At 34.1% G+C, this 23,182-nt stretch overlaps 1 protein-coding gene across 1 annotated transcript in view; it reads left to right on the top strand.

The window, feature by feature from the left end:
- LOC115882160 overlaps positions 1-21,662 on the top strand; it is a 29,766-nt gene extending 8,104 nt beyond the window's left edge. Inside the window, exons 2-8 of the mRNA XM_030900037.1 lie at positions 519-639; positions 701-765; positions 7,557-7,764; positions 7,821-7,969; positions 16,347-16,481; positions 16,543-16,816; positions 21,369-21,662. Coding sequence (XP_030755897.1) covers positions 519-639; positions 701-765; positions 7,557-7,764; positions 7,821-7,969; positions 16,347-16,481; positions 16,543-16,816; positions 21,369-21,485 — 1,069 coding nt within the window. The 3' untranslated portion in view covers positions 21,486-21,662. The remainder of the gene's footprint in view (positions 1-518; positions 640-700; positions 766-7,556; positions 7,765-7,820; positions 7,970-16,346; positions 16,482-16,542; positions 16,817-21,368) is intronic.
- Positions 21,663-23,182: the final 1,520 nt, after the last annotated feature.

Genomic DNA, 23,182 nt, shown 5'->3' with positions numbered 1-23,182 from the left:
TTAAAAATGACTATTGATGACATTAACCATATAACTTTACAAAGAAAATGTTATCGATCGTCATTTTTAAGTTAACTTGGAATCGTTATTTTTCGAACATACGGTATATTAAATTAATTAGGTGTAATATAATACTATAGATGGCGCTGCTAAAATTGTTTTCGAAAAAATTGTCTAGTTTTACCCTAATAAATAAGGGTAAAAATTGGAACAAACATTTATTAAAATCGGTTATAGAAGTATGAAATTCTGCGCAGACGTTTCTTACGTAACATAATACTTAAATACGTACAACTCCTTTACATAAAGGAGTTGTAGAACACAGGTCAAAAATAGATTAATTTACAACTACCCAAAGCAAACGCTATTGATAAATGACTTACTTATAATAAGCAGAAACCTAGGTATCACGATCGATGTTAAATGGCGAAACTAGGAAGAGTTACTTGAGTAGAACTATCTGTCGTAAAAACTATTTTATCACAGTCACTGGCTAAATTGAATGCATTTACTTTTAGGGGAGAAAACGCAGATGTATCTTTGCCTGTTATTGTAAAATGTTTCCCAAAAAATATTGCCAGACAAAAGACCTTTCGATCGAAAGATTTCTTTAAAACAGAAATTTATTTTTATCAACAGGTTATATAGGAAATTATTTTCTTATGGGTAAATTATTAAATGGCATTTTTTTGGTTCTTAGGTATGGCCAGCTATGAAAGAATTTAAGTTATCAAAAATTGCTAATGAAAAGGATGAAATCCCATTGTAAGTATACCCTACTTACAGTATATAGGTTGTTAACTGGACAGTTACTTATAGGGGAACAGAATGGCAACACTGCCTATTGAGAACGCATGCACTTATAGGGTTTTCTCAATTTTCTGCCGACTCGTCCCGTCGCGTCGTCTATCGACGAGCGGGCTGAGGTTGCCGTATTTCAACCATAAAGCTCTTGCCGCGTTAGTTTGTTTATTACAAATTAACAACCTGTATAAGATTCCAACTACATTAATTATACACCATAGATAAATGAAACAAGTTTAGATTGGAAAGTGCCCATAAGGACAATGTAAATACTATTTGGCGCTATTCTTGTTTCGGTCGCGACCTAAAGCTTTTGATAATTTCGGAGCGGTTCGGTTTTTGCCGGCTTTAAATTATGTCGCCAAATATTGTTTATTCAAATTTATTATATTCTTTTAATTTTTTAAATAAAATACAGTGTGTTGCACATAAGAAACTTTATTTTATATACGGACACGTATGAAATACCTATGAAACATTGGAAACCGACGGCGACGTTATACCACGCCACGATGGTTTTTGCAGTTCACAGTTCAAACAACTTTTTAAGTTTTTAATGCCACTTTTTCACAATTATCACGGGTTTCAGTAAATAAAATTTAAATTAAATTCACAAGATAGCAATAATTGCTTTGAAAATGGACGCTTTAAACACTTCTCGGTATTTTTTCAATGAGGGCGGTTTAAATTTTAAAAGCCTTTATACGTAGCCTTTACAATATTTGAAGATTCTGACTTTGACAAGAGAATATTCTTTCTGTTCTTGTTTGCGATTGTTCTTAACAACCGCTATAGCAGCGCCAGTACAACGTATGCGACCAAAAACAATTATACGTTTTAGCGGGAAGCCGAGCTTTCCAATCTAAATTTATTTCCTTTGTCTATAACGGCCTACACATGTAACGATTTATCGTACTGCATGCAGTACGATATCCATCGAAACTGCCGCATTAAGGATAAATCGTAGCGTGTGTGGGGAAATTGGATGATTTGCAGTATGCAGTCGTCAAATCGTTTGCAGTACGGAGCTTCCGTAAAATATCGTATCAACGGGTCGTGTCTGGGGTGGGGTTTGCACCCAAACTTTTCGGGATTGGTTTTGGGTTGTATTTATTTTTGGTTTAATCAATATTATGGATTTAAAAAATAAGACGTTCTGGGAAGACTTTATTGATTTATATAGAGAAAATAGATGCCTATGGGATGTGAATTACACCATTTTCGCTTTTTGATTTCTTTTTGTTCATCATCTTCATCTATCAGCAATAGGGCAGCTACAGGCACGGCAGCTTTCTTCTTTGAAATTCTTGACATAATGGTAGCCCTTCTCGACGAAAAGTGAATAATCTGAACTGCGGCAGTACAATGTGTTGCATCGTTTGTACAAAAAGTGGCTGTACTGCAAGCCGTACGATTTTCTTTACGATATGCAGTTCAACGCGCAGTACGAAATCGTTACGTGTGTAGGCCGTTTATGTAATACACTTACCGGCCCGAAAATCTGATTTTTCATAGACAGTGACATTACATAACCATAAACACTATTTTATAGGTCTACTGACTAGAACCTTTGACTAGAACAAAAACCAAAAGCAATGGCATGGCTTTAATGTAAAAAATTGGAAAAAATGTTAGTGTCTTCTTCATAAGCGAATATCTCCAAAAAAAAATAAAGCTATAGAGATGAACAAAAAAAAAATAAAGCTATTGAGATGATAGATACACCTAGATGACAAAATGATTTTTAAATTCCTTACTTTGTGAACGTACTCTACAGGGCGTTTCAGACTTTTACCAAAATATCAACATTTTGTTTTTCCTCTGATAAATAACAGATAGTAGCTTTTATTTTAAATTTAGAAAGAGATACTAAAAATTCAAATAATATAGCTACAAATTACTTGAAAAATCGTAAAAATCAGTCCACTAGGACACTATATATAAAACTTGTGGTGTCCGTTTTCCGTAACGATGAGTCTATTACTAGCTTTTTCCAGCGACTTCGTCCAAGATTATTATATTAAACAGGTAACCTAGTAACTTTTGGGCCAATAGGAGCGAAGAGGCAACTACGTCACAGGTATGATATAGAACGTATAAAATCATAGATAAAGTAATAAAAATAAAATGCAACGGACAAAGAGAGATAAATGGGCAATGTAATAAAGAAAACAAACATCAAACAACTGAAAACTATGGACGCCGGCGCCGCGCCGTACACAATGAATATCGTTTCGGAAATGCACTGTCGGACTGTCGGCAGTTTTTATCCCTTTATCTATGAGCGGTAGCATACCTGTGACGTAGCAGATGACGTTTCCGATAAAATAATCTTTTAATAACCTTGGACTTCGTCCGCGTTAAACCTAGCATGGTCCTTGCATCTCCTTTGGGTTTTTTTTTACTTGAAATATATGAAAGGTGTCAATATAAGATTTTAGGAGCATTTTTACATAGTCTTGGTTCTTTATACAAATGTGCATATTTTAAATGGTCGTTTACCCCTTTATGGATAGATCTAGTGAGTCTTACAATTGCACTATTTAAACTATGATTCGAAGATTAATAGTTTAAAAGATATTTTATTTAGTTTTTAAATGTTCACCTGAAATGTGGAAAAGGCGTCAATATAATTACTTTAAGAGCATTGTTACTCTCTTTATATACGTTATTTTTTACCCCTAGTGAATGATTATAAAAAAATCGTTCTTATTACTAAAAAATGTCACTAAAAAACTTTTTCAAATTTTTTATACTTCTAGATGTGATAATAACTAATTTTCGAACAGCCTCATTTCCGAACGAATTTTCGAACTTTCATGCCTCATTTCCTAAATTTGCCTTTTCTAACTAATTAACTTATGTGTTTGAAAGACCAATTGTGAACCATCCGGGCACACGATTTTTGGCATTTTTCTTTTTTTTATCAAAAAGTAACCATTTTTAGTAGTAGTTTTAAATAAAAAAATGGAGATTAAGCGCGGAATTTCAAAATATTTTAATTTAATATTAGCAGTTTTTTTAAAATCAGACAGAACGAAAACCAATGTTGCCAGTTCTACTAAATTCTCAAAATTTTTGTTTTTGTATTTTTATTTTGAAAAAATAGCCATCCATTATATCCATAATCCATATAATATAAAAGCTCAAAGGATTTTTTTGTCCATCCATTCCGTAGCTACCGTGTCACCAATCTTGATGATTCTTTTTTTACATGAAAGGTATAATATATTTGTAGATTTAAAAAAGGCGTCCATTGAACTTAAAGAGGCCTGGTTTGTAATACAAAAGCCAAAGCAATAAGACTCCAAGTCTCGGTCTCAACATTTAATATGACAAAATTAAATTGTTACACGTGTTGAAAACACCTACAACATACCTTCAGAAATCAATTATTAGTCGATTTAGATACATAAATATTTGCACAAAGATTATTTTAAATGACATTAGTTTATTAGCTAGACAAAAGCGATTTGAGGAAATGCATCCTCTTAGAGTAAAATTGTGACGGAAAGTTTGTTGTATGAAAATTCCTTGCTAATTGGTCTAGAAGTATGAAATTCTGAAGAATGGAACCTTAAGTTAATAAAACTTAGAAGAGATTTTTGAAATTCATAAATTAAAAGTTAGTAAAAATGTATATAAAATTTCGTGACAGCTGAATTATACACATAAAAATTTGCACAAACGTTCCTTTAAAAGAAATGTGTTAATTAGTTAGGATAAGCGAATTTAGGAAATTCATACCCTTCGGGAGTAGAATGAGGTATGAAAGTTTGCTGTATGAAAATTCATTACTATAACATCTAGGAGTATATAAAATTTTATACAAGGGTTTATTTAGTGACATCAGTAATGTGCACCAAATATTTCTTATTCAAATCATCCTTCTAGAGATAAAATATAACGAAAAAAAAATAGATTATTAGTGTTGACGTCTATAATTATAATAATATTATAGAATAAAAAAAAATAATAAATTATATTAATAGAGTATTAACGTTGACATATTAGAGAGGATAAAAATTGAAAAAAAAAACGTTTTTTTTCACAAAGTATATCAAGAAATCTACAATTGAAAAATTTTACCTTAAACATGTCACAACTATTCATTTTAGAAACACGGTTTACATGGGACCATTGTAAGGTTCTATCCACTTCTCCTAGGAGATGCAAGACCTTGTCGTTGGTGGGGAAGCTCCTGGTCAGGTGCTGGGGGGAATCCCCCCTAGCCCTTGGTCTAACAAGCATCTCACTTATCGTCTTGTCCCTGGCTGTAGTGTCGTGGCCAGAAAATTGCACCAAGACATATAACGATGCCGGACGGGGCTACCCCTGTCCGTCATACCAGGCACCCTCTACTAACTGTGGTCATGTCTCGCGGGTAGTGGGTGTGGGGGGGGGTCTTGGCTTAACCGCGTAGACCAAGAGGAGACAACCTCACCAAAAACCTAAATCCTACGATACGGGACCAGGTCAAAAGGATGCGTGGAGATAGAGAACTAGCCATTACTGACCTCAACCTTGGGGCATCAGAGGGCACCACATTGTATTTACCCCTTACTTCTACATGCGGACCCCTTACTTCTACATGCGGGGCTCTGTGGACCGACTATCCCTAGCAACTCGTGGGAACACTATGAGATCTAGTTTAAAAACACCACCGGTGAAGCTGTGGGGAAGCCCCCTAGCGACACTGGTAACATTACAAATGAAAGTTCCAAGGGGCCAAATCCAAAGGTAACTATAAGAGGGGCGGCTGACCCTTGCTTGGGATCATCCTCCACAAGTGGCACACAAGATAACACTTTCTCCAGCAAGGGTCGGGAGCCTACCTCTAGACCCAATAAGCGACACAAGCTACTGTTTCGTCTACCCGGCCTGTGTCAACCAGGCGGGCTAGACGATCCTCTGAGAGTAGGTCTTAGCGGAGCAGAAGCACGGAGATACCTCCGAGTGCTCCACGAAGGACTTGCTCCAGAGGAAGCAAAATCGAAAACACTCCTCCGAAAAGGGGAGAGTAAAGAAACCAAGAAACAATCTGACTAATCTCCATCAAAGGGCAAGAGAGGGAGCGAGAATCTCTCACCTCTTCTCCGGCATGGAGAGAAAAAAGCCAGGATAGAAAGCCGTCCGATGCCGGAAGGCAAGCAGGGACTATCACCAGCTTTGCCGCTATTGCTGGACAAGTGAAAATGTCTCTAGAAGAGGCTATACTGGACGAAGTAGTGGCGATCGGATCGCAACATAACGATCTACAAAATGTGGGTCAGCTGCGTTTTCGGGGATACACTTTCGGGTGGGCATGATCCTCATAGATTATGTATCTCAAGAATAGGCGAGTTGGTTGGTGGAAATCGCACCTAAGCTTAAACATTGGCAAAGGCCGGAACTGGTAGCAGTGAAGGGAGAAAACATCTCTAAAGGAGCGACCATCACGGTCTTTCTGCCGAGGAGCAAGGGGAAAGACACCACCTACCTGATGAGCCTTATCCAAGTTCTGAAACTTCAATGTAAGGACATCGAGTTGGTGAGTCATAAACTCGAGAGAGGAGGGTCATGGCCAGGTCCTCACAATAGGAATTGACCTCAAATCCAAGGAGGCAATAAAGTCTATTATAGATACGGGACAACACCGGTATCAGGTCTAAAGGAGACACATAAAAAAAACATCATGCAGGAGTGCCATCCACCCTCTATCCAACCAAATATAATTAAACAGTCAACGGTTACAGAAAAATTTGAAAACAAATAAGAAAGCAAGATTTCAAATTTTTTTTGAAATTTGTTTATATCAGAGCGGTATAATCGAAAGTTATATTTTTTGTAAACCAAGTTTGTCATAAAGTCATACACAGGGAATGAAAAAATAAAAAAACGGTTTTTAAATTTTAGGATTTTTTAAAGACATAATAACGTATAAAGAGGATAAAAGTGCTCTTGAAATTGTTATATTAACGGTTTTTTTTATAAATTTTAAGTAAAAAATGTATAAAAAATTAAAAATAAAAAAAATTATTTTTTTGAAAGATTATACAATAGCCAGAAAATCGAAAATTGAAAGCTAGCATTTGAAATAGCTTTAAAACTACTACTAATTTTCGAACCATGGTTTAAGTAGTACAATTTCGGGGAACATTTTTAAAGTAGCCGAAATTTGTGTTTTTTTCGAAATATCTACTCGTAGTAATCTATAAACTTTTTCAAAAATCCGAAAGGCGCATATTTTTGACCTAACAAAACTGCAATTCGTTCCCCATTTAACCGACTCTCTACCTCCAGTAGTTTTCAAGATACCCATAGCATCGTAAAAAACTCACCCTGTATAATGGTAACAAAAATATATTTAGAATATCTGGGATAATAAAAACTCTATCACAAAGTGTTCTATTTAAAATAAACAAGTTGACAAAAATAGTTGCAATAAAACCAAGATTTCATTTGAAGTACTCGTAGTTCCCGATGGGATACCATAGGGTCAAACAAAGACTACTCGTATATAGATAGTATTTTCTATAATTGGTATACACGGTAATTGACATACATGTCTTCCGACAAACAAAGTAAATAGAAAATTTACTCAAGTTTTACAAAATAGGCGGATACTTGTAATATGGATTATACAAGGCGATTCATTCAAATATAGAAAAATGAAATAGTACACAAAAGCTGTATTTATTCAAATGGAAAGCCGAAAAAAATTTCAAATGGAATATTTGGTTTAGAGAATGTTCGAGTTATTTCTATTTTAGATGTTTAAGTAGTTATTGCGATGGCCAAAACGACTTTTTGGTCTTAGAAGATTTGACCTGTCGAGGATTCAAAGCTGCTGGCCGAAATGAAAATTTTAGCTTTGTATCAATCTGTGTATTTTTAACCACACTGGCTAAATTTCACGCGCTATCCCTTGCGCTAAAACAAAACAACCCTGAATTTGTAAAAATAGCAAAGAGCTTGGAGGTAAGCATGTCTATTTCACAAAAGAATATTTTTATTAACCCATAATATATTTACAGGCAAGCGGTTTTTCTGAAAAATTTCGGTCTTGGTATGAGAATTATTTGTACAAATCTATAGGCCCTCAGTATATGAAAGCGGTTAAAGCTTTATTACCAGAAAAATATTACGAAAAGTTGCAAAAACTGTTTACCGGAGATTTTTTTGGGTAAAATACATATTTATTTATTATTAAGTACTTATAATTTTTTTAAATTTTCCACTAAATCATGAAGTGAATGATGAAGCGGGCAGTTAAAATAGACACCATACCTTGGCAGTTAAAAAAGTCCTAATGTAATTTTCGGTATGAATTCTTCATCTGTCATCATATATAGATAGTTTTTATTATATTTTATATTAAAGTTCACTATTTGGGGTCATAAAATTTTAGAGATATACAGGGTGGCCCATTAGTGCGAGGAAGTCCAATATCGTCGTCGTTGGCAGATAGAAAAAGTTTTATGCAGATGTTGCATGACTTCTAATAGTGCATATTCTTAATATATTGTTTTGTATAAGATTTATTTTTTTTTACTTGCACACCCGTTTTCCTTTGTAGATTTTGATTCAGCGTAAAATTCTGCATATTGTACGTTATTTTCATTTCCAGCCTTATGTGGTGTTGCCATTCTATTTCATATTTACTGAAATTTTGGGTAAAAAATTTGGTGATTAAAAACTGGAGTGAATATAACTTTCTTAATACTCTAAGTTTGATTTTCTTGGGATTTAGGTTCTTATAATACTTATTATTAATTACTAGGTTATTAATACTTAACTAAATTTTCCTAAACAACAAGGATAATAGAATAAAGTCGCACAGGAACATTTACATTATTCCATTATTGTTACGGCGTCTTCAAGATCGCTCTATTTAGAGTGCTATATCTTTATTTTTTTAAACGTAACACCCTGTATATTATTTTTTGTATTTACAGTTTTCATAAATTTTTAACGATTTTGCAGATATTCGCTATACAGTGTGTCCCAGAAATAAGTGCAAGTATATAAACTGGCAGTATAGTTCAACCCCAGAAAAACGCCTATGAGGTTTTTTTCGCGAAAAAAAAAATTCAAAATTCGGAATTTATTGAAAAAAATTTTGGAATTTTTTTTAGTGTTTAGTTAAAAAACATAATTTCATAATATAGGTAGTAGATTAAATTTACAAGAAAGAAAATCCAGAAAAGATTCAGTGTTTCTCAAAATTTTAGCAAAAATATTTATTTTTGGAAATTTTCAAAGTAAAATAACTCCGTTATTTTGGACTTATTTGGAAAACGATAAAGAGAAAATATGTTTCTTCTATCGAGATCCACCACCCCTTAAAATACTTGAACTTATTTCTGGGACACCCTGTATCATATTACATACGGGATTTTCAAAGGTTAAATATTAGACAAAGATCATTAGGTGGCGTTGATAAAAATTTACTGTTGAAAAAGTCATATGTAATAATGTAATATAATACAGCAAATATCTGCAAAACCGCTAAAAATTTATGAAAACTGTAAATACAAAAGATCTTCATTTTTCAATTCTGCATCGAAAATAAAATAGTGTACAGAGTGTTACATTTAAATAAATTGAGATATAGCATTTTAAATAATCCGATGTTGGTGACGCTACAAAAATTGCTCTGTATAGGATAATGTAAATTTTCCTGCGCGGGTTTATTCACAACCAAACCAAACTAAAATAAGTTTTTAGTTAACTAATACTTATTTTATTACTTAAATAAACAAAGAAATTCATGATCCAACAGCATACAGACCCATTAGCTTACTGGACGTAGAGGGAAAGCTCTACGAACATCTGATATTGGGAAAGCTAAAAGAAGAACTCTCGCAGCCCGAAAAAAGTCTCTCCGAAAAACAGTACGGCTTTAGAAAGGGTCGACAAACTGTTGATGCCATACGTGAAGTACTCAAAATTGCAGATGATGCTGCAAACTTTGCTCCTCAGAACAGAAGAATCTGTGCAGTTATCACCCTTGATGTGCAAAATGCATTCAATAGCGCCTCATGGCAACAAATCCTAGAGGCACTAGATAGAAGAGGCATCGAGAAGAACTTGATTAAAATCATATCATCATATCTTTCAGATCGGTCAATACAAATGGAAGCTGAAAATATTACAAAAACGCTAACCATAAATAGTGGTGTTCCGCAAGGCTCAGTTTTGGGTCCCACATTGTGGAACATTTTATATGATGATTTGCTTAAAGTAGAAATGCCTGAAGGCGTTACATTAATAGGGTTTGCAGATGACGTGGCTATGGTAGCAGTAGCCAAAAATGAATGTATATTAATGGATGTTGTTAATACCTCGCTGCTCAGAACATGTAAATGGCTGCTTAGCAGAAACTTGAAATTGGCCCCGAAAAAGATCGAAGCTGTTCTTCTAACCACTAAAAGAAAGTTATCTCCTATAACGTTTCAGATAGCAGACACTATAGTTATTCCAAAACAAGTTATTAAATATTTAGGCGTATGGCTGGACACAAAAAGAACCTTTGCCGAGCATATTAATAAAACTATACAAAAGGTCGAGGGCACCACACGTTTATTAAGCCGACTTTTACCAAATATCGGAGGACCAAAATCGTCTAGAAGGAGGGTTCTTATGGGTGTGGCGCACTCACAAATTCTGTATGCGGCTCCAGCGTGGCACAAAGTGACAGAAAATAAAAGACTTGTGCAAAAACTAGGTAGGATTCAAAGAACTGCATGCATCCGAGTTGCATGTGCGTATCGGTCAATATCGAGAGAGGCCGTAAATGTAATATCAAAAATTCCTCCCATAGAACTGCAAATAATAGAAAGGCTTGAAGTTTATGAGGGTATTGCAAAAGATGAAGCCCGAAAGAACTTAGTGAAACGCTGGCAGCAAAAATGGGACAACGGAAAGTACGGACGCTGGACACACAAGCTTATCCCAGACATTGAGACATGGCTAAACTCGAAAGGTGAAGTGGACTATTATTTAACGCAAGCACTTTCAGGACACGGGTGTTTTAGACAGTATCTCTACAAACGGAAAAGATCTATTACTTCTTTTCTAAATTTTTTTTTTCTTTTTTTTTTAATTTAAAAGAGCCGAGCTAAGGCCAAAACGCGTGACAAGTCAACAAAGACATCAATTCCAAATACGCTCAGGACTTACATTTAATATTTCTAACATGATGGAAAGTCTAGTCATGAGCACAGAATATAGCATATAGGACTGCCAGAGAAATAATAGAGACCAAAGAAAAAGAACATCTTCTTTAGACAGCCTAATGCACTGAAGAAATGCGAGAGCGGTTACCGGCCATAGAAGGCAAAACGAAGGGAGGAGGGTTTTTTTAGTCGGTAAGAATCCGACACTACCAAATATCATACAACATTGTTGGTATTGGTGTCTATGCAAGATTTTTTCCCACCTCATCAAAAAAAAAGTATTAGTTAACTAAATTCAAACTAGTTTTTAACCACTTTTCGTTATAGCGTTTTTAACTAAGGTTTCAGTAAATATGAAACGTAATGGCAACACCGCACAGTGATTCAAAATGCAATTCTATGATTCCAAAAATATTTATGTTATGTAAGTGTTTTTTTCGGCGTTATAAATCAAGGTATAAGCTAATTTACAAATGATGTTGCAAAAGTTTTTTTACTAACTATAGATAATATATAGATAATAACTATAGATACGAGTGCCCTATATACGATTGTTTATTTATTTTCACAGTGAGAATCTAAAAAAAAACAATGTTCTTTTTTTCGAAAAAACGCTCGGACACGTCGATTATAGATTTTGTAAGCCATTTTTTTTAGTGATATTTTAATGTATACAGGGTGTCCCAAAAAATGAGTTATGCCAGATAACTTCTTTATTTTAATGGAAACACCTACATTTTTTATGTTTTATACCTATTTTCAACTGTTTTTAAGATGCAAATAACTGAAAATCGACATTTCACCCTCTTTGTCTACCTATACAGTGTCTACCATAATGTTGGCTACATATGTATAAATGAAATAAAATAAAAAAAATTGTATGAGGGATCGCTTTTGCGTGTTTAGCAACTTTAAATGTCATTATAACATCAGTCACGTGATCACTGTCATGGCGGCAAATTAAAAAAAAACCGCTATGAAAACCCGAAAAGTGGGGTTAGATGGCAAAATATCGAAAAAAAAAATTGGAAAAAAGTGTTTAAAATGATATTTTAAGGCTATCTACAAAACTTGGGACAATTATAAAAAGTGGAAAATGCATATTTTTAGCCCTGGCTCCAAGGCTGGTTCTTCTATGAAATTTTTTTATATGGAATTTATTACTGGATTAGCTCAAGTAATTTGATATTCAAAGTATAGCACAATTGAATCATTGGAAACCTGACAAACTGTCAAGAAACTGCATGGCTACAAAAAAATACCGTTTCGAAATCGACTTTTCTGATTGTATCCTCTGGAAATGACTTCAATATGAAATTTTGAATTGTTTTGTACATAACGTTTTGATTTGTTCCACTTTTCATGCAGTTCCTTTGTAAAATAATCAATAGTGTTAACAACTAAGTTTTTTGCCTTCAACTGAGAGATCCTCACTTCCAACAATATGTAAAACATAATCCAAGAGTATTTGTTGGCTGTTAAGTGTCCTAGGGTGTAAAGGGCCCTTCGATTTAAAAACTTGAAAAAAGTCGATACGCTTGATCGTCGCGAAATTGTCTATAAAAATACAAATTAAAAGAGAAGGGGCGTCTGGTGGCAAAAGTTTTCTGCTTTATTTAGGAGGAAAAAAGGTGGAGAAAAAAATGATGTTAGTATTTGAAAGTCGTAACAAGGCACAAAGAAGTTCTACCTTGTTATGCAACAACGTTTTCGCATTATTCTTTAATTTACAATGTACATTTTAATTGAGCGTCCTAAAGTATCTTTCATACTAAACATCATAATTTTATGTAAAACACAAATTACATATCTCCAGAAATATGCAGCATGATTTTGAGAAATCAAAACACACAAATATTAATTTAACGAAACTGTTAAGACTGCAATCGAAACAGAGATCAGAATTTCTCTAAACGGCGTATTAACTGTTTCGACTTTCGATCAACGTTGAGTGCAAGTGTTTCTTAGTCAGGGCGACTGGGATTTGTGTAGCACTGTTTATTAGCTTTCTTTGAAGGATAATATATAATTTTGTAAAAGATTTAAGCCAATAAGAAATTTGAATTTTGGAACTTCAGAAATCCATTTTCTATCACTGTGCACCGCATAAGGCTGGAAATAAAAGTAGCGTACTGTATGCAGAATTTTACGCCGAGTCCAAATCTGCACAGAAAAATGGGAGTTGCAATTTAAAAAAATTAAAACTTTATCATATTTTTGGGACACCCTGTATACAACAAAATATTTTGAGAATATACCCCTTTATAAACCATACAACATTTGTATAAAACTTTTTATCGTATCTTCTCCAACGACGACGATATTGGACTCACTCGCCTTAATGGCCACCCTGATGTATATGATAAAAATAAGAATATAAGAAAATACCGTATTATCGAGAAAAAAAGAGGCAGAGTTCACTTACAGCGCTTTCAGATGGAGCGGAGCGTACTCGCGGACCGTCCGCGTGTATTATTTCAAGATAGCCGTCGGACGAAATCATCCGGACGGAGAGTATACGCGACCCATGTGAAACTGCACATCCAAGTCAATATACATACATAAAATATAGTAGTATACAGGGTCTCAAAAAAATAGTGTATCTAACTTTGGTGGGTGATTCTACAGATAAAAATAAAAAAATTCCATTGAAAATGCTTCCCGAAGAAATTACAACCCTTGAAAAAACATAACATACAGGGTGGTCCGAACTGTATTCCGGAAACTTCGGCAGGATATTTTGCAGATAAAAACAACTAAAAAAGTTCGAATAAATGTATGTCCTAAAATGCTTAGTTTCGGAGATACAGGGTGTAGAAGTTTCAATTTTATTTCGATTTTTTCCAAATAATTTCTGAGGTAACGTCAATATTTGGATGAAAATTCGTGTCTGGAAGTTTTTTGACATGAGAAATTTGGATTTTGATATCTATATGATACCTATTTCTAGGGGAGCACCATCTACATGTGTTTTAACTGTTTTGAAGAGTAATAACTTTTCGTCCGTACCTGTATAAAACTACCGAGTGAAAAAATATACATTTTCGTGACTTTTTACGTAAAAAATGTCTCTTGGTAAAAATCGCTACAAGCAATCGTTCTCAAGATATTTAGAATGGAAATAGTGAATACATGTCATTATTGACGAAAAATAAAGAAAAAAATAAAGACATTGAGTAGATAGTTATTTGACTGAAATAATAAATTTGGAAATTTTTTATTTTTTTAAATTAATCATAAATATTTCTAGGAAAAAATTATGATAAAACAGTTTCTGTTGAACTTTTGCCACAAAAACATTTGAAATTTATGATTTCAGTCTAATAACTGTTTAGTAAACATGTTTAATTTATGTCAATGATGAGAGGTATTGATAATTTCGATTCCAAATATCTCGAGAACAATTAAGGTCCATTCAGGCTGAGAGCGTCGAGCGTCGCGTCGCATTGCGTCGCGTCGCATTTGCGTCGCGTCCGCGTGTCGAAATGGAAACAATTCACTTAACTTAAATTAGACCGTTCAGGCAGACAGCGTCGCGTTTGGCGTTGCGCTAGCGTCCGCTGAGCATCGGGGTTCGAGTTCAATGGGGCGGACGCGACGTTGTTTTACTCAGTAGTTTTATACAGGTACGGACGAAAAGTTATTACACTTCAAACCAGTTAAAATATATGTAGGTGGCGCCCTCTACAAGTAGGAGTCATATTGACATCAAAATCAAGTTTCTCATGTCAAAAAACTTCCAGACATCAATTTTCATCCAAATATTCTGAAAGTAGTTACTTCTGAAATTATTTGGGAAAAATCTAAACAAAAATTAAAATTCTACACCCTGTATCTCCGAAACTAAGCATTTTAGTACATACATTTATACGAACATTTTTAATTATTTTTATCTGCAGAATATGCTGCCAAAGTTTCCGGAATACAATTCGGACGACCCTGTATATTATCTTTATTTTTAAAAAATATTTGGTAAACCGTTTTTCTTTTGAGAAATTTGGTACTCTTACACATATTTTGATGCCAAAGTTAATGGCGATCATGTAAATAAATCGTGTAACAGCCCTGAAAGGGTACTTTTCTTTAGAGTAGAGATTAACTTTATCCTTATAGATACAGTAATTTCAACAAATGACATAAAAAGCTACAACTTTTTTAGGTAAAAAAGCTGCTTTTCGTTTCGTTCGAAACGGTAAACGATTTTCAAGATATTTGCGTTTAAAGGTGACGATGCATCGATTTCAGTATTAGTCAAATGGTGAATGTAAAGAAATTTTAAATAAATTAATCTCCTGATTTCGCTAATACTAAAATTGATGCACCGGAACCTTTAAACGCAAATATTTTGAAAACCGTTTACCGTTTCGACAACAATTCTCATTTGTTGAAATTACTGTATCTATGAGGATAAAAGAAGTACCACCAGTAGTACTCTCTGCAATGGAAAGTGTCCTTTCAGCGCTGTTGAGTATTTTACACTATCGCCATTCGCTTTGGCATTAAAAGGTGTGTAAGAGATTAGAAATTTGCGTCTAGCCGTATCGTGCAACTCTTCACCCTCAAACCACAGTTCCGACGCATGCGTATTGGAACGGCTAGACGCAAAGAACGGCAAAACGGCTGTTTTTATTTTTTAAAGCTGTTTTTATTTATTTGTATTTTGATTGCGTTGGTTAGGAGTATTTTCATTGCGTTGTTAGTCTCTAGTGTAAGTTTTTTTGTCAATAGATTGCACGCGAAATACCCGATCGATTTTGTAGAACCGTTATATAAAGGAAAATTAAAACAACTTTTGGTGCACGTCATCAATGACACCATATGCGTCGTCTTATGGAGTTTACTGGTGGTCGTATTATGATGTACAACCAAAGTTATTTTAATTTCCCTATGTTATTATAATTTTTACGTTTTTGAAATTTAGACTAAATTATGGTACTATTACTTAAGAACTTACTCTCAAAAGTTACAAGTTTATAATAAAAGATAAGAAAATAACCCACGGTTTAAATTTGGTAGGAACTGTGGGTTGGAGTTGGAGAGTTGCACGGTACGGCTAGACGCAAGTGTGTAAGAGTACCTAATTTTAAAAAAGACGGTTTACCAATGGTCTTAAAAATAAACAAAATATACTATTTTTATTTACGAAGCATTTTATGGCATCAAATGCCCATTATGCTCTAATAGGAACTTGTTTTATTTTTATCAGTAGAGTATTAATTTTCTGTGTTAATTTTCTTTACCAGGATTTTTTTGATGAATTGTGTAAATATGCTATTTATGTATGAATTTTATCCAGTTAAAGAAATACCAATTATTTTATTTTGAATTTCGAATTAATAAAGAAGCAGAACGTTTCAATTAAGAAATATTTACAAATTTTAGAGACGCATGTAAAGCATGTAAAGTTGATAACAAGTACTGTGTAATTACTCAGGGAGACACTTGGTTGCCAAATTTTCTTTTAAACTCATCTGAAGGCAAACTAACGTGCATTTTAATTGATTTTCAGCTTGCTAGGTAAGATTACGACAAACCTTTAACAACAAAATATTGTTTATTTTCTTTCAATTTTATAAAGGTACTCGACATTCACGAACGACTTACTTCATTTTCTATACTGCTGCGTACCGAGCGATATGTTATTGACGGAATGGGATAACCTGATTGGACATTATCACCAGGTGCTTATGAGCCGTTTTGAGGAACTCGGAGGTTCTAAAGATTTTATTACTTTAGATGAAATGACTAAGTGTCTAGAAAAACACGCATTAGTTGGAGTGGCAAGGGTTTTAGACTGTAGCGTGATGGCCATGCTCAACGACGATGAGGTAGTCGACATTGATACGCTGAAGGTAATACTTTTAACTGAAATTATTTTTCTTTATCAACCTATTATATCCTCCAGTTCTGAATTATATACAAAGATTTCTCTCCAAACATATATTTCCGAAAATAATGTGGTGGACCCCCCATAACTGATAGGTCTATTAAGTTTATTAAACGGTGCAGTGTTTTTTTTTGTAAACAAATTTCGTTAACTTAATCTACCTTTCAATTACCCAATTACCCAACAAATGTTTCGTTCACTGAATTTATTCCCAGGTTAGAGAATCACCCTGTATATACCATACGGATCTAGAGGTCCATATGATTCGAATTCCACAAATATAGACTTTTTTCACAAATGTCGAGGTATAGTGAAAGGTTGGTCTAGGTAATAGCAGTCAAAACATGCCTAAGGCGTGTTTTGATTGCTTTGTGGAGTGAGTTTCTTTTTTAAATGTTACGCGAAATACGGCGCGCCGAATAAGGTTGAGATTCGTAAATCGGTCCGAGGTGGTCCGGCCGGAATTTGAAAAAATGTTTAAAGTCTAACTGTGAAAACAACTTAAACTTTGTTGAATATTTTAATCGGTACGATGTCGCATATTTTTTTACTAAAGCGACATTGTTCGAAATATTCCATATTTATCTGGTCCATTTTTTTTATTTCTGTGCACTCGTCAATGTAAACTGTAAATTATTTTTTCTTTATTTTGTTAAGATTACTTGCGCTTTATGAAAATAAGTATTCCAAACAATCCATAGAGTAACAGTTGTGCCTGTCAATTTAATTCCCAAGTAAATTGTATTTTCTGTCATTTTTTGAATGGCATCTGTCAAAATCTTCCCTAACTCGATGGAGAGAGTTTAGCGCGTGCTAATTATTGTAGGTATATATTATTATCTTCTTATATTTCTGTTGGTTTTATGTATCAGTAAAGATGATGGGGTTTTTATCTCGAAAGGGAATTTTTAATTATGTTTATTGGCGTTTGTCTCTAAAGGAATTTATTTATTCTTAATTATTCTATGCTCTAATGCTTATACAAACTTTTAATTCTTTTTAATAGAAATAAAAATAAATATTTGTAAACACAAGTAATTTAGTAAAATGTAAAAATTGGACTATAAGTTAATATTATCTATTTGTTTCATTTCAGTTTGAGCAGAGAAATTATTATTTTCATTTCTAGTTTTTACTTTTTATCTAAACACAAGAATTGACTTTTTAAAACTTAATTTGCTTTCACAAAGTCAAATTATACAACTGCTCAAACCTTCGCAAACACTACTGCCATGGAATTTTCACTTTATGGCGCACTACTTTTATTATTCACTGGAGACTGAATATCGGGAATGAACAGTTTTACTCTGATTTACATATTACATACTACATACTACTGCCATTACTCACTGACGGGTATTTGACATGCATCAAAAGATGGCAAGGTGTTTTCTTTCATGAGCTTTTCTATAACTGAAAAGTCCGATACGTGATGTTATCTCTCTTCCGCACTCCGGACATTCAAAAATCTTTGCTCTGTTGCCTCTTTACTTTTTGGTTGTCGCTTTTAACAGAGTTTAAAATTCTCCTTACAAACTCACTAGAGTTGTGGGGTAACTATATCCCACTCATTCTGGATGTTTATCCCCTTTAAGTTTTTGTGGAGAATATCCTTGTACCTTTTGCGTTGTTCACCTGGTGTCCTCTTACCGTATAAAAGCTCACCGTAAAGCAGAGATTTAAAGCGGTTTTCTTGCATTCTGCATACGTGACCAGCCCATCTTAAGCGGCATTTTGTAATCATGACTTCAACGCTCTCGCAGCTAACTTTTTCAAGGACCAATCCGTTTGAGACATGGTGGAACCATTTGAATTCTTCAGAGTTGTCCAAGGTGTCTCTGTTGTTCATATAACATGGTGGGGATTATTATTGCTCGGTACACTGCAAGTTTCGTTTTTGTGGTCAAGTCATGAGTGTAAAACCCTGTCTTTTAATTTCCAGAATATTGTTGAGACGCTGCTAATCCTGTGCTGAATTTCAGAGTCGATATTGGTCTTTTCCGAAATCAAACTGCCGAGGTAGTTAAATTCCACTGCATGTTCCAATAGTTCTTCTCCCATTTTTATAGCATTGTTGTGATCTAAGGGAGTGCACATGATTTTAGTTTTATCGTTTATACGTGTTCAACATTTCTTGTAATTGCTGTAACGTTTTTGTAACTAGAGCGCAGTCATCAGCGTATTGAACTTCTGTGATGAATTTTGTACGTGTTTTTGCCCTGAGTCTTTTTATGTTGAACAGAACGCCGTCGTATCCGTATCTAATGCCCAATCCTCTTTCCTGCAGTTTGCTGTCCACTATAATGGAGAGCGCTGCCATGGATATGTTGAATAGGAGAGGCGCTAAGACACATCCCTGCCTAACTCCTGTATTTGTTAGGACGGAATCACTCAGTGATCCATGATTTAACACTCTTTACTTGTTGTTGTCATGGAGTCCTTTACACATTGTAAAAAATTTATTGGGTACTCCGAATTTTTTTATAATTACCCAGAATGAATCTCTGTTCACAGAGTCGAAGGATTTTGTTAGATCAATGAATGCACCACAAAATTTACTCTGCTGCTCTTTTAGTTTTTCCTGTAGTTGGTGGAGGGACAATATGGAATCGACGCGACCGTACCGCGGTGGTGCGAAACCCCGTTTGCGATTCTAGGAGGATTTTTTTCTATGTGTCGGTGCAGGCGGTTTGACATAATTTTTGCAAGAATTTTTCATCCGATGGCCAGTAGTGAAATGCCTCGGTGTTTGCGCAGTCTGATGCACTTCCTCTTTTCTTAAATATATTCACTATTGTTCCGGACCCGTGTGGACTCGACCTAGCCTAACTATATGTCCGCCCTCAGATGACCTTAAAATCGCATTAAAGAATAGACACCGTAATGATTCATTCGAACGTTCGAGAAAAAACGAGTTTCACTGGAATGGAGTAGTACATACGAGAACATTCGAAACCTTCTCTATGCACCTAACGCCAGGTGATTTGTTGTTTTAAACTGTTTTATGGAGGCCGTTATCTCCTGTTCTGTTATTGGGATATCTAATACTTCAAGACTGTTATACTGAAGTATTATGTTTAGTGCTTCCATTTCTATCTTGGGGTTGTTTTCTTGGTTAAGGATATGGCTGTATATCTCTTTCCAACGGTTTCTAATTTGCTCTTCCTCTTTTAGGAGTTCACCATTTTGTGCCTTGGTTGGGCTACCTTCTTGGTTGGGCCGTATACTTCTTTTACAGCCTGGTAGAATTTACGGTAGTCGTGACGTGCGACTCTTGAATATGATTAGCTTTTTGTGACCACCAGTTATCCTCTAGTTGGCGCAAGTTTCTTCAAAGCATGTTGCTTGCTGTTTTAAAGTTGTTCACCAACCAAGATTTGCAGTGACTGCTGGATGTGCTATATGGGGCTTTTGTTCCAACAAAGCCTATATATGTGGATGATTTTCGTTAAACCAATCTGGTTGTTTCTTTTTGTTGGATTTACCCAACAAGTGAGTTTTAATTTTAAACTCGTAGTTTTTTACTTATGTTATAAAATTGTTTCTGAATTAATATTTGTTATAAAATACTATACATACATAAAATTAAGACAAATTTAAGATGACAAAAACAATTATATTTCCTGATTTAACTAAAAAAATTATTAAGAGGTTTTAATTTATTTTCTAAAACCGGTTCACCACAGGTATATAATGTATACCAATTTTACCAATAAAATTAAGCATTTAATAATGGAAAAATAAAAGTGTGTAATAAAGTGCTCAAAGTTTCTCTCCTTTTAAAAATAATAATCCAATTCTGATGCCATTGCGGCGTCATGTAACGTATGCAGTACAAATATCAATAGTACTGCTCACAAGGGCACTGTCACAGGTCAACTGTCTTTGATTTCCCCTTTAAAGTCCGTCTGTCCAACGAATCAGGGAAAAATACCGGCAGATGACATCTAAAAATGACAGAAAATACAATTTACCGGTGAATTAAAACAAGAGACAAAAACTCTCACTGTCAGGTATTCTCTCGTTAAGGAAACACATACCTAAATAAATTTATAATTTCTTTTCGACGAAGTCCGGATTTCCGAGATCATTTTTCCAGAATGTCCAAAAACTTGTATGAAAACAATACAAACTATAAAAAATTACTTAAAGATAAGATACACCTCTTGAAACTTTAAGTGTTTTGTTGGTAAGACAAATTTGAAGAGTTATGAATAAATTTGTCACCGTTAAAGCTTGAACCTGGAAGTTTTTTCTAGAATATATCATTTATTTTAAGTTTTAGAGTGATTTTTAAATCTTGTGGCAATATTTTAATACAAATACTGTTAGACCTATATTGAATTACAGTTAAACGTGAAATAAAGTTAATTGGACAGTTGTGATTTCTGCCGTACCGAACGCTGCTGTCGGAGTTTTAAAAATCGGTTAAATGTGCCAAGCCTAAGATTGATCCAAAAACGAACCTTTAGCCACTCACTATGGTAAATTGTATATAAATATTAATGTTGTTGTAGGGCGAAGATGCGGTTCCTTTGGAAGATGTTTGGATTCTTCCCGAATTTAATAAAGACAGAAATGAAAAGCTGGCTTTTATTGTGAAACACTGTGTGGACAAAGGATATATTCCATAAAAAATGCGAAATTCTACCACAATTTTTTCTATATAGGTATACAATATATAAATAACAGTTTATATACCGTTTGTTGCATCGCCGCACCGGTCTAGAATAGGAAACCCTATGTGAATTTTATAAACAATAAATAAAAGTTCCCCATTTTATTTTACAGAAAAAATTATCTGAAACTTATTAAAATGATGCAAATTCTTCATTTTCAATAGCCTATCCCTTAGGAGTTATGAATGAAAAAATACTAAATTAATCAAAAAAATCATCCGGTCTTGATTGGAATCAGGGGCGGATACAGGAAGTTATTTTAGGGGGGTGGGCCAAATATAAAATAATGTAGAATATGGATTTTTAGGGCGCCATTTTTAATCCAAAAGCCTAATATTCAACTCAACTTATAGATCTTAGGGGGGGTCCCTATGTATCCGCCACTGATTGGAATAACCATCAAATTCAATTTGTAATGCCAAATTGATCATATGGGGGCCAAAAATCATTTAATAGTTTCATTTTTTAATGTCGTATTGGCTTTATACTTATCAAAAATAATTTATAAATATGAATTATACGACTAAAGAAATATAAAGTACCTACAGTGCGTCTATCCGTTATGTAGCTACGGGGCATCTGTAAAGAGGGAAACGATATGCTCTCGATGTTTTTCGTAAAAAAATACATGACGCGTCCCATCAATAAAAATTCGACAAATTTGCAAATAAACCCAATAAATGAGTGAGCGGAGTGATTTGCGGTGACATATTCGTCAAGTCCACGTATAAAATATATTGCTGTTTATTTAAAGATTTTTTGTTCACATTCCTTTCATAGACACAGATCCAGTAGACGTACTTTACAGGGTGAGTCAACGAAAGAGTAAAGTTAAAATTAGTGGTTTCAATTAGCGTAGAAGTTTGTTCCTCTAATTTGAATGTAAGCATAATATAAACAACGTCAAAATTAGTGGTAGGAATTTTCAATTAGTGGAAAAAGTTACCAAACTTTTAACTTTTCCACTAATTATACTTCAAAATTTGCGAGGAAATGTCATTTTGGATTTTGATTATCATCCGTCAAGGGAAAATGTGTTTAGATGGATTTAAGATAAAATTATTGTTTTATAAGCTAAACATTAGACTTTCTCTATGGATACCACTGATTACCGCAAGCTGTTGCTAGGATATTATATTAATTTTAATTGTGTTTTTTAGACACAGTAAATAATATAGATAATGGAAATAAATTTAGATTGGAAAGCCCGTCAAAATTTAGGGTCGCGAAATTGTTTTAAAACAATTTAGCGGCAGATCGCGTTTGTACGCTAAGCCACTGCCGTTCTTTAAAAGATCAGTCTGGGAGCGAACTTTTGTTTACTTCATCAGCTGTACATACTTAGATATTGGGTTAGATTCTGTGTTCATATTTTGTCGGTTGATATTTGGTATTATTTGTTATTGTAGTGCAAAAAACTAATTATTTTGATGCTTAAGTGACATAAACTACTACCAGATATATGGTCACTCTATTTCTCATAAAAAAACACGAAATATTACAAGTTTTGTTAAGTGCTTTAAGCTAAAAGTTTCCATAAGTTTTTTTATTTATCATGATTTTTGTGTGCGCTTTTTAAGACTCTAACAACTCATCAATAAAGCTTAAGTGGAGTATGTTTTTGGTGCTATGCCTCATCTTTGTTGTGTTCC

The sequence above is a fragment of the Sitophilus oryzae genome, unplaced genomic scaffold (assembly GCF_002938485.1).
Source record: "Sitophilus oryzae breed Bouriz unplaced genomic scaffold, Soryzae_2.0 scaffold_1111_pilon_pilon, whole genome shotgun sequence".
In the NCBI taxonomy this organism is placed as follows: Eukaryota; Metazoa; Arthropoda; class Insecta; order Coleoptera; family Curculionidae; genus Sitophilus; species Sitophilus oryzae.
This window is presented reverse-complemented; position numbering and strand designations above follow the sequence as displayed.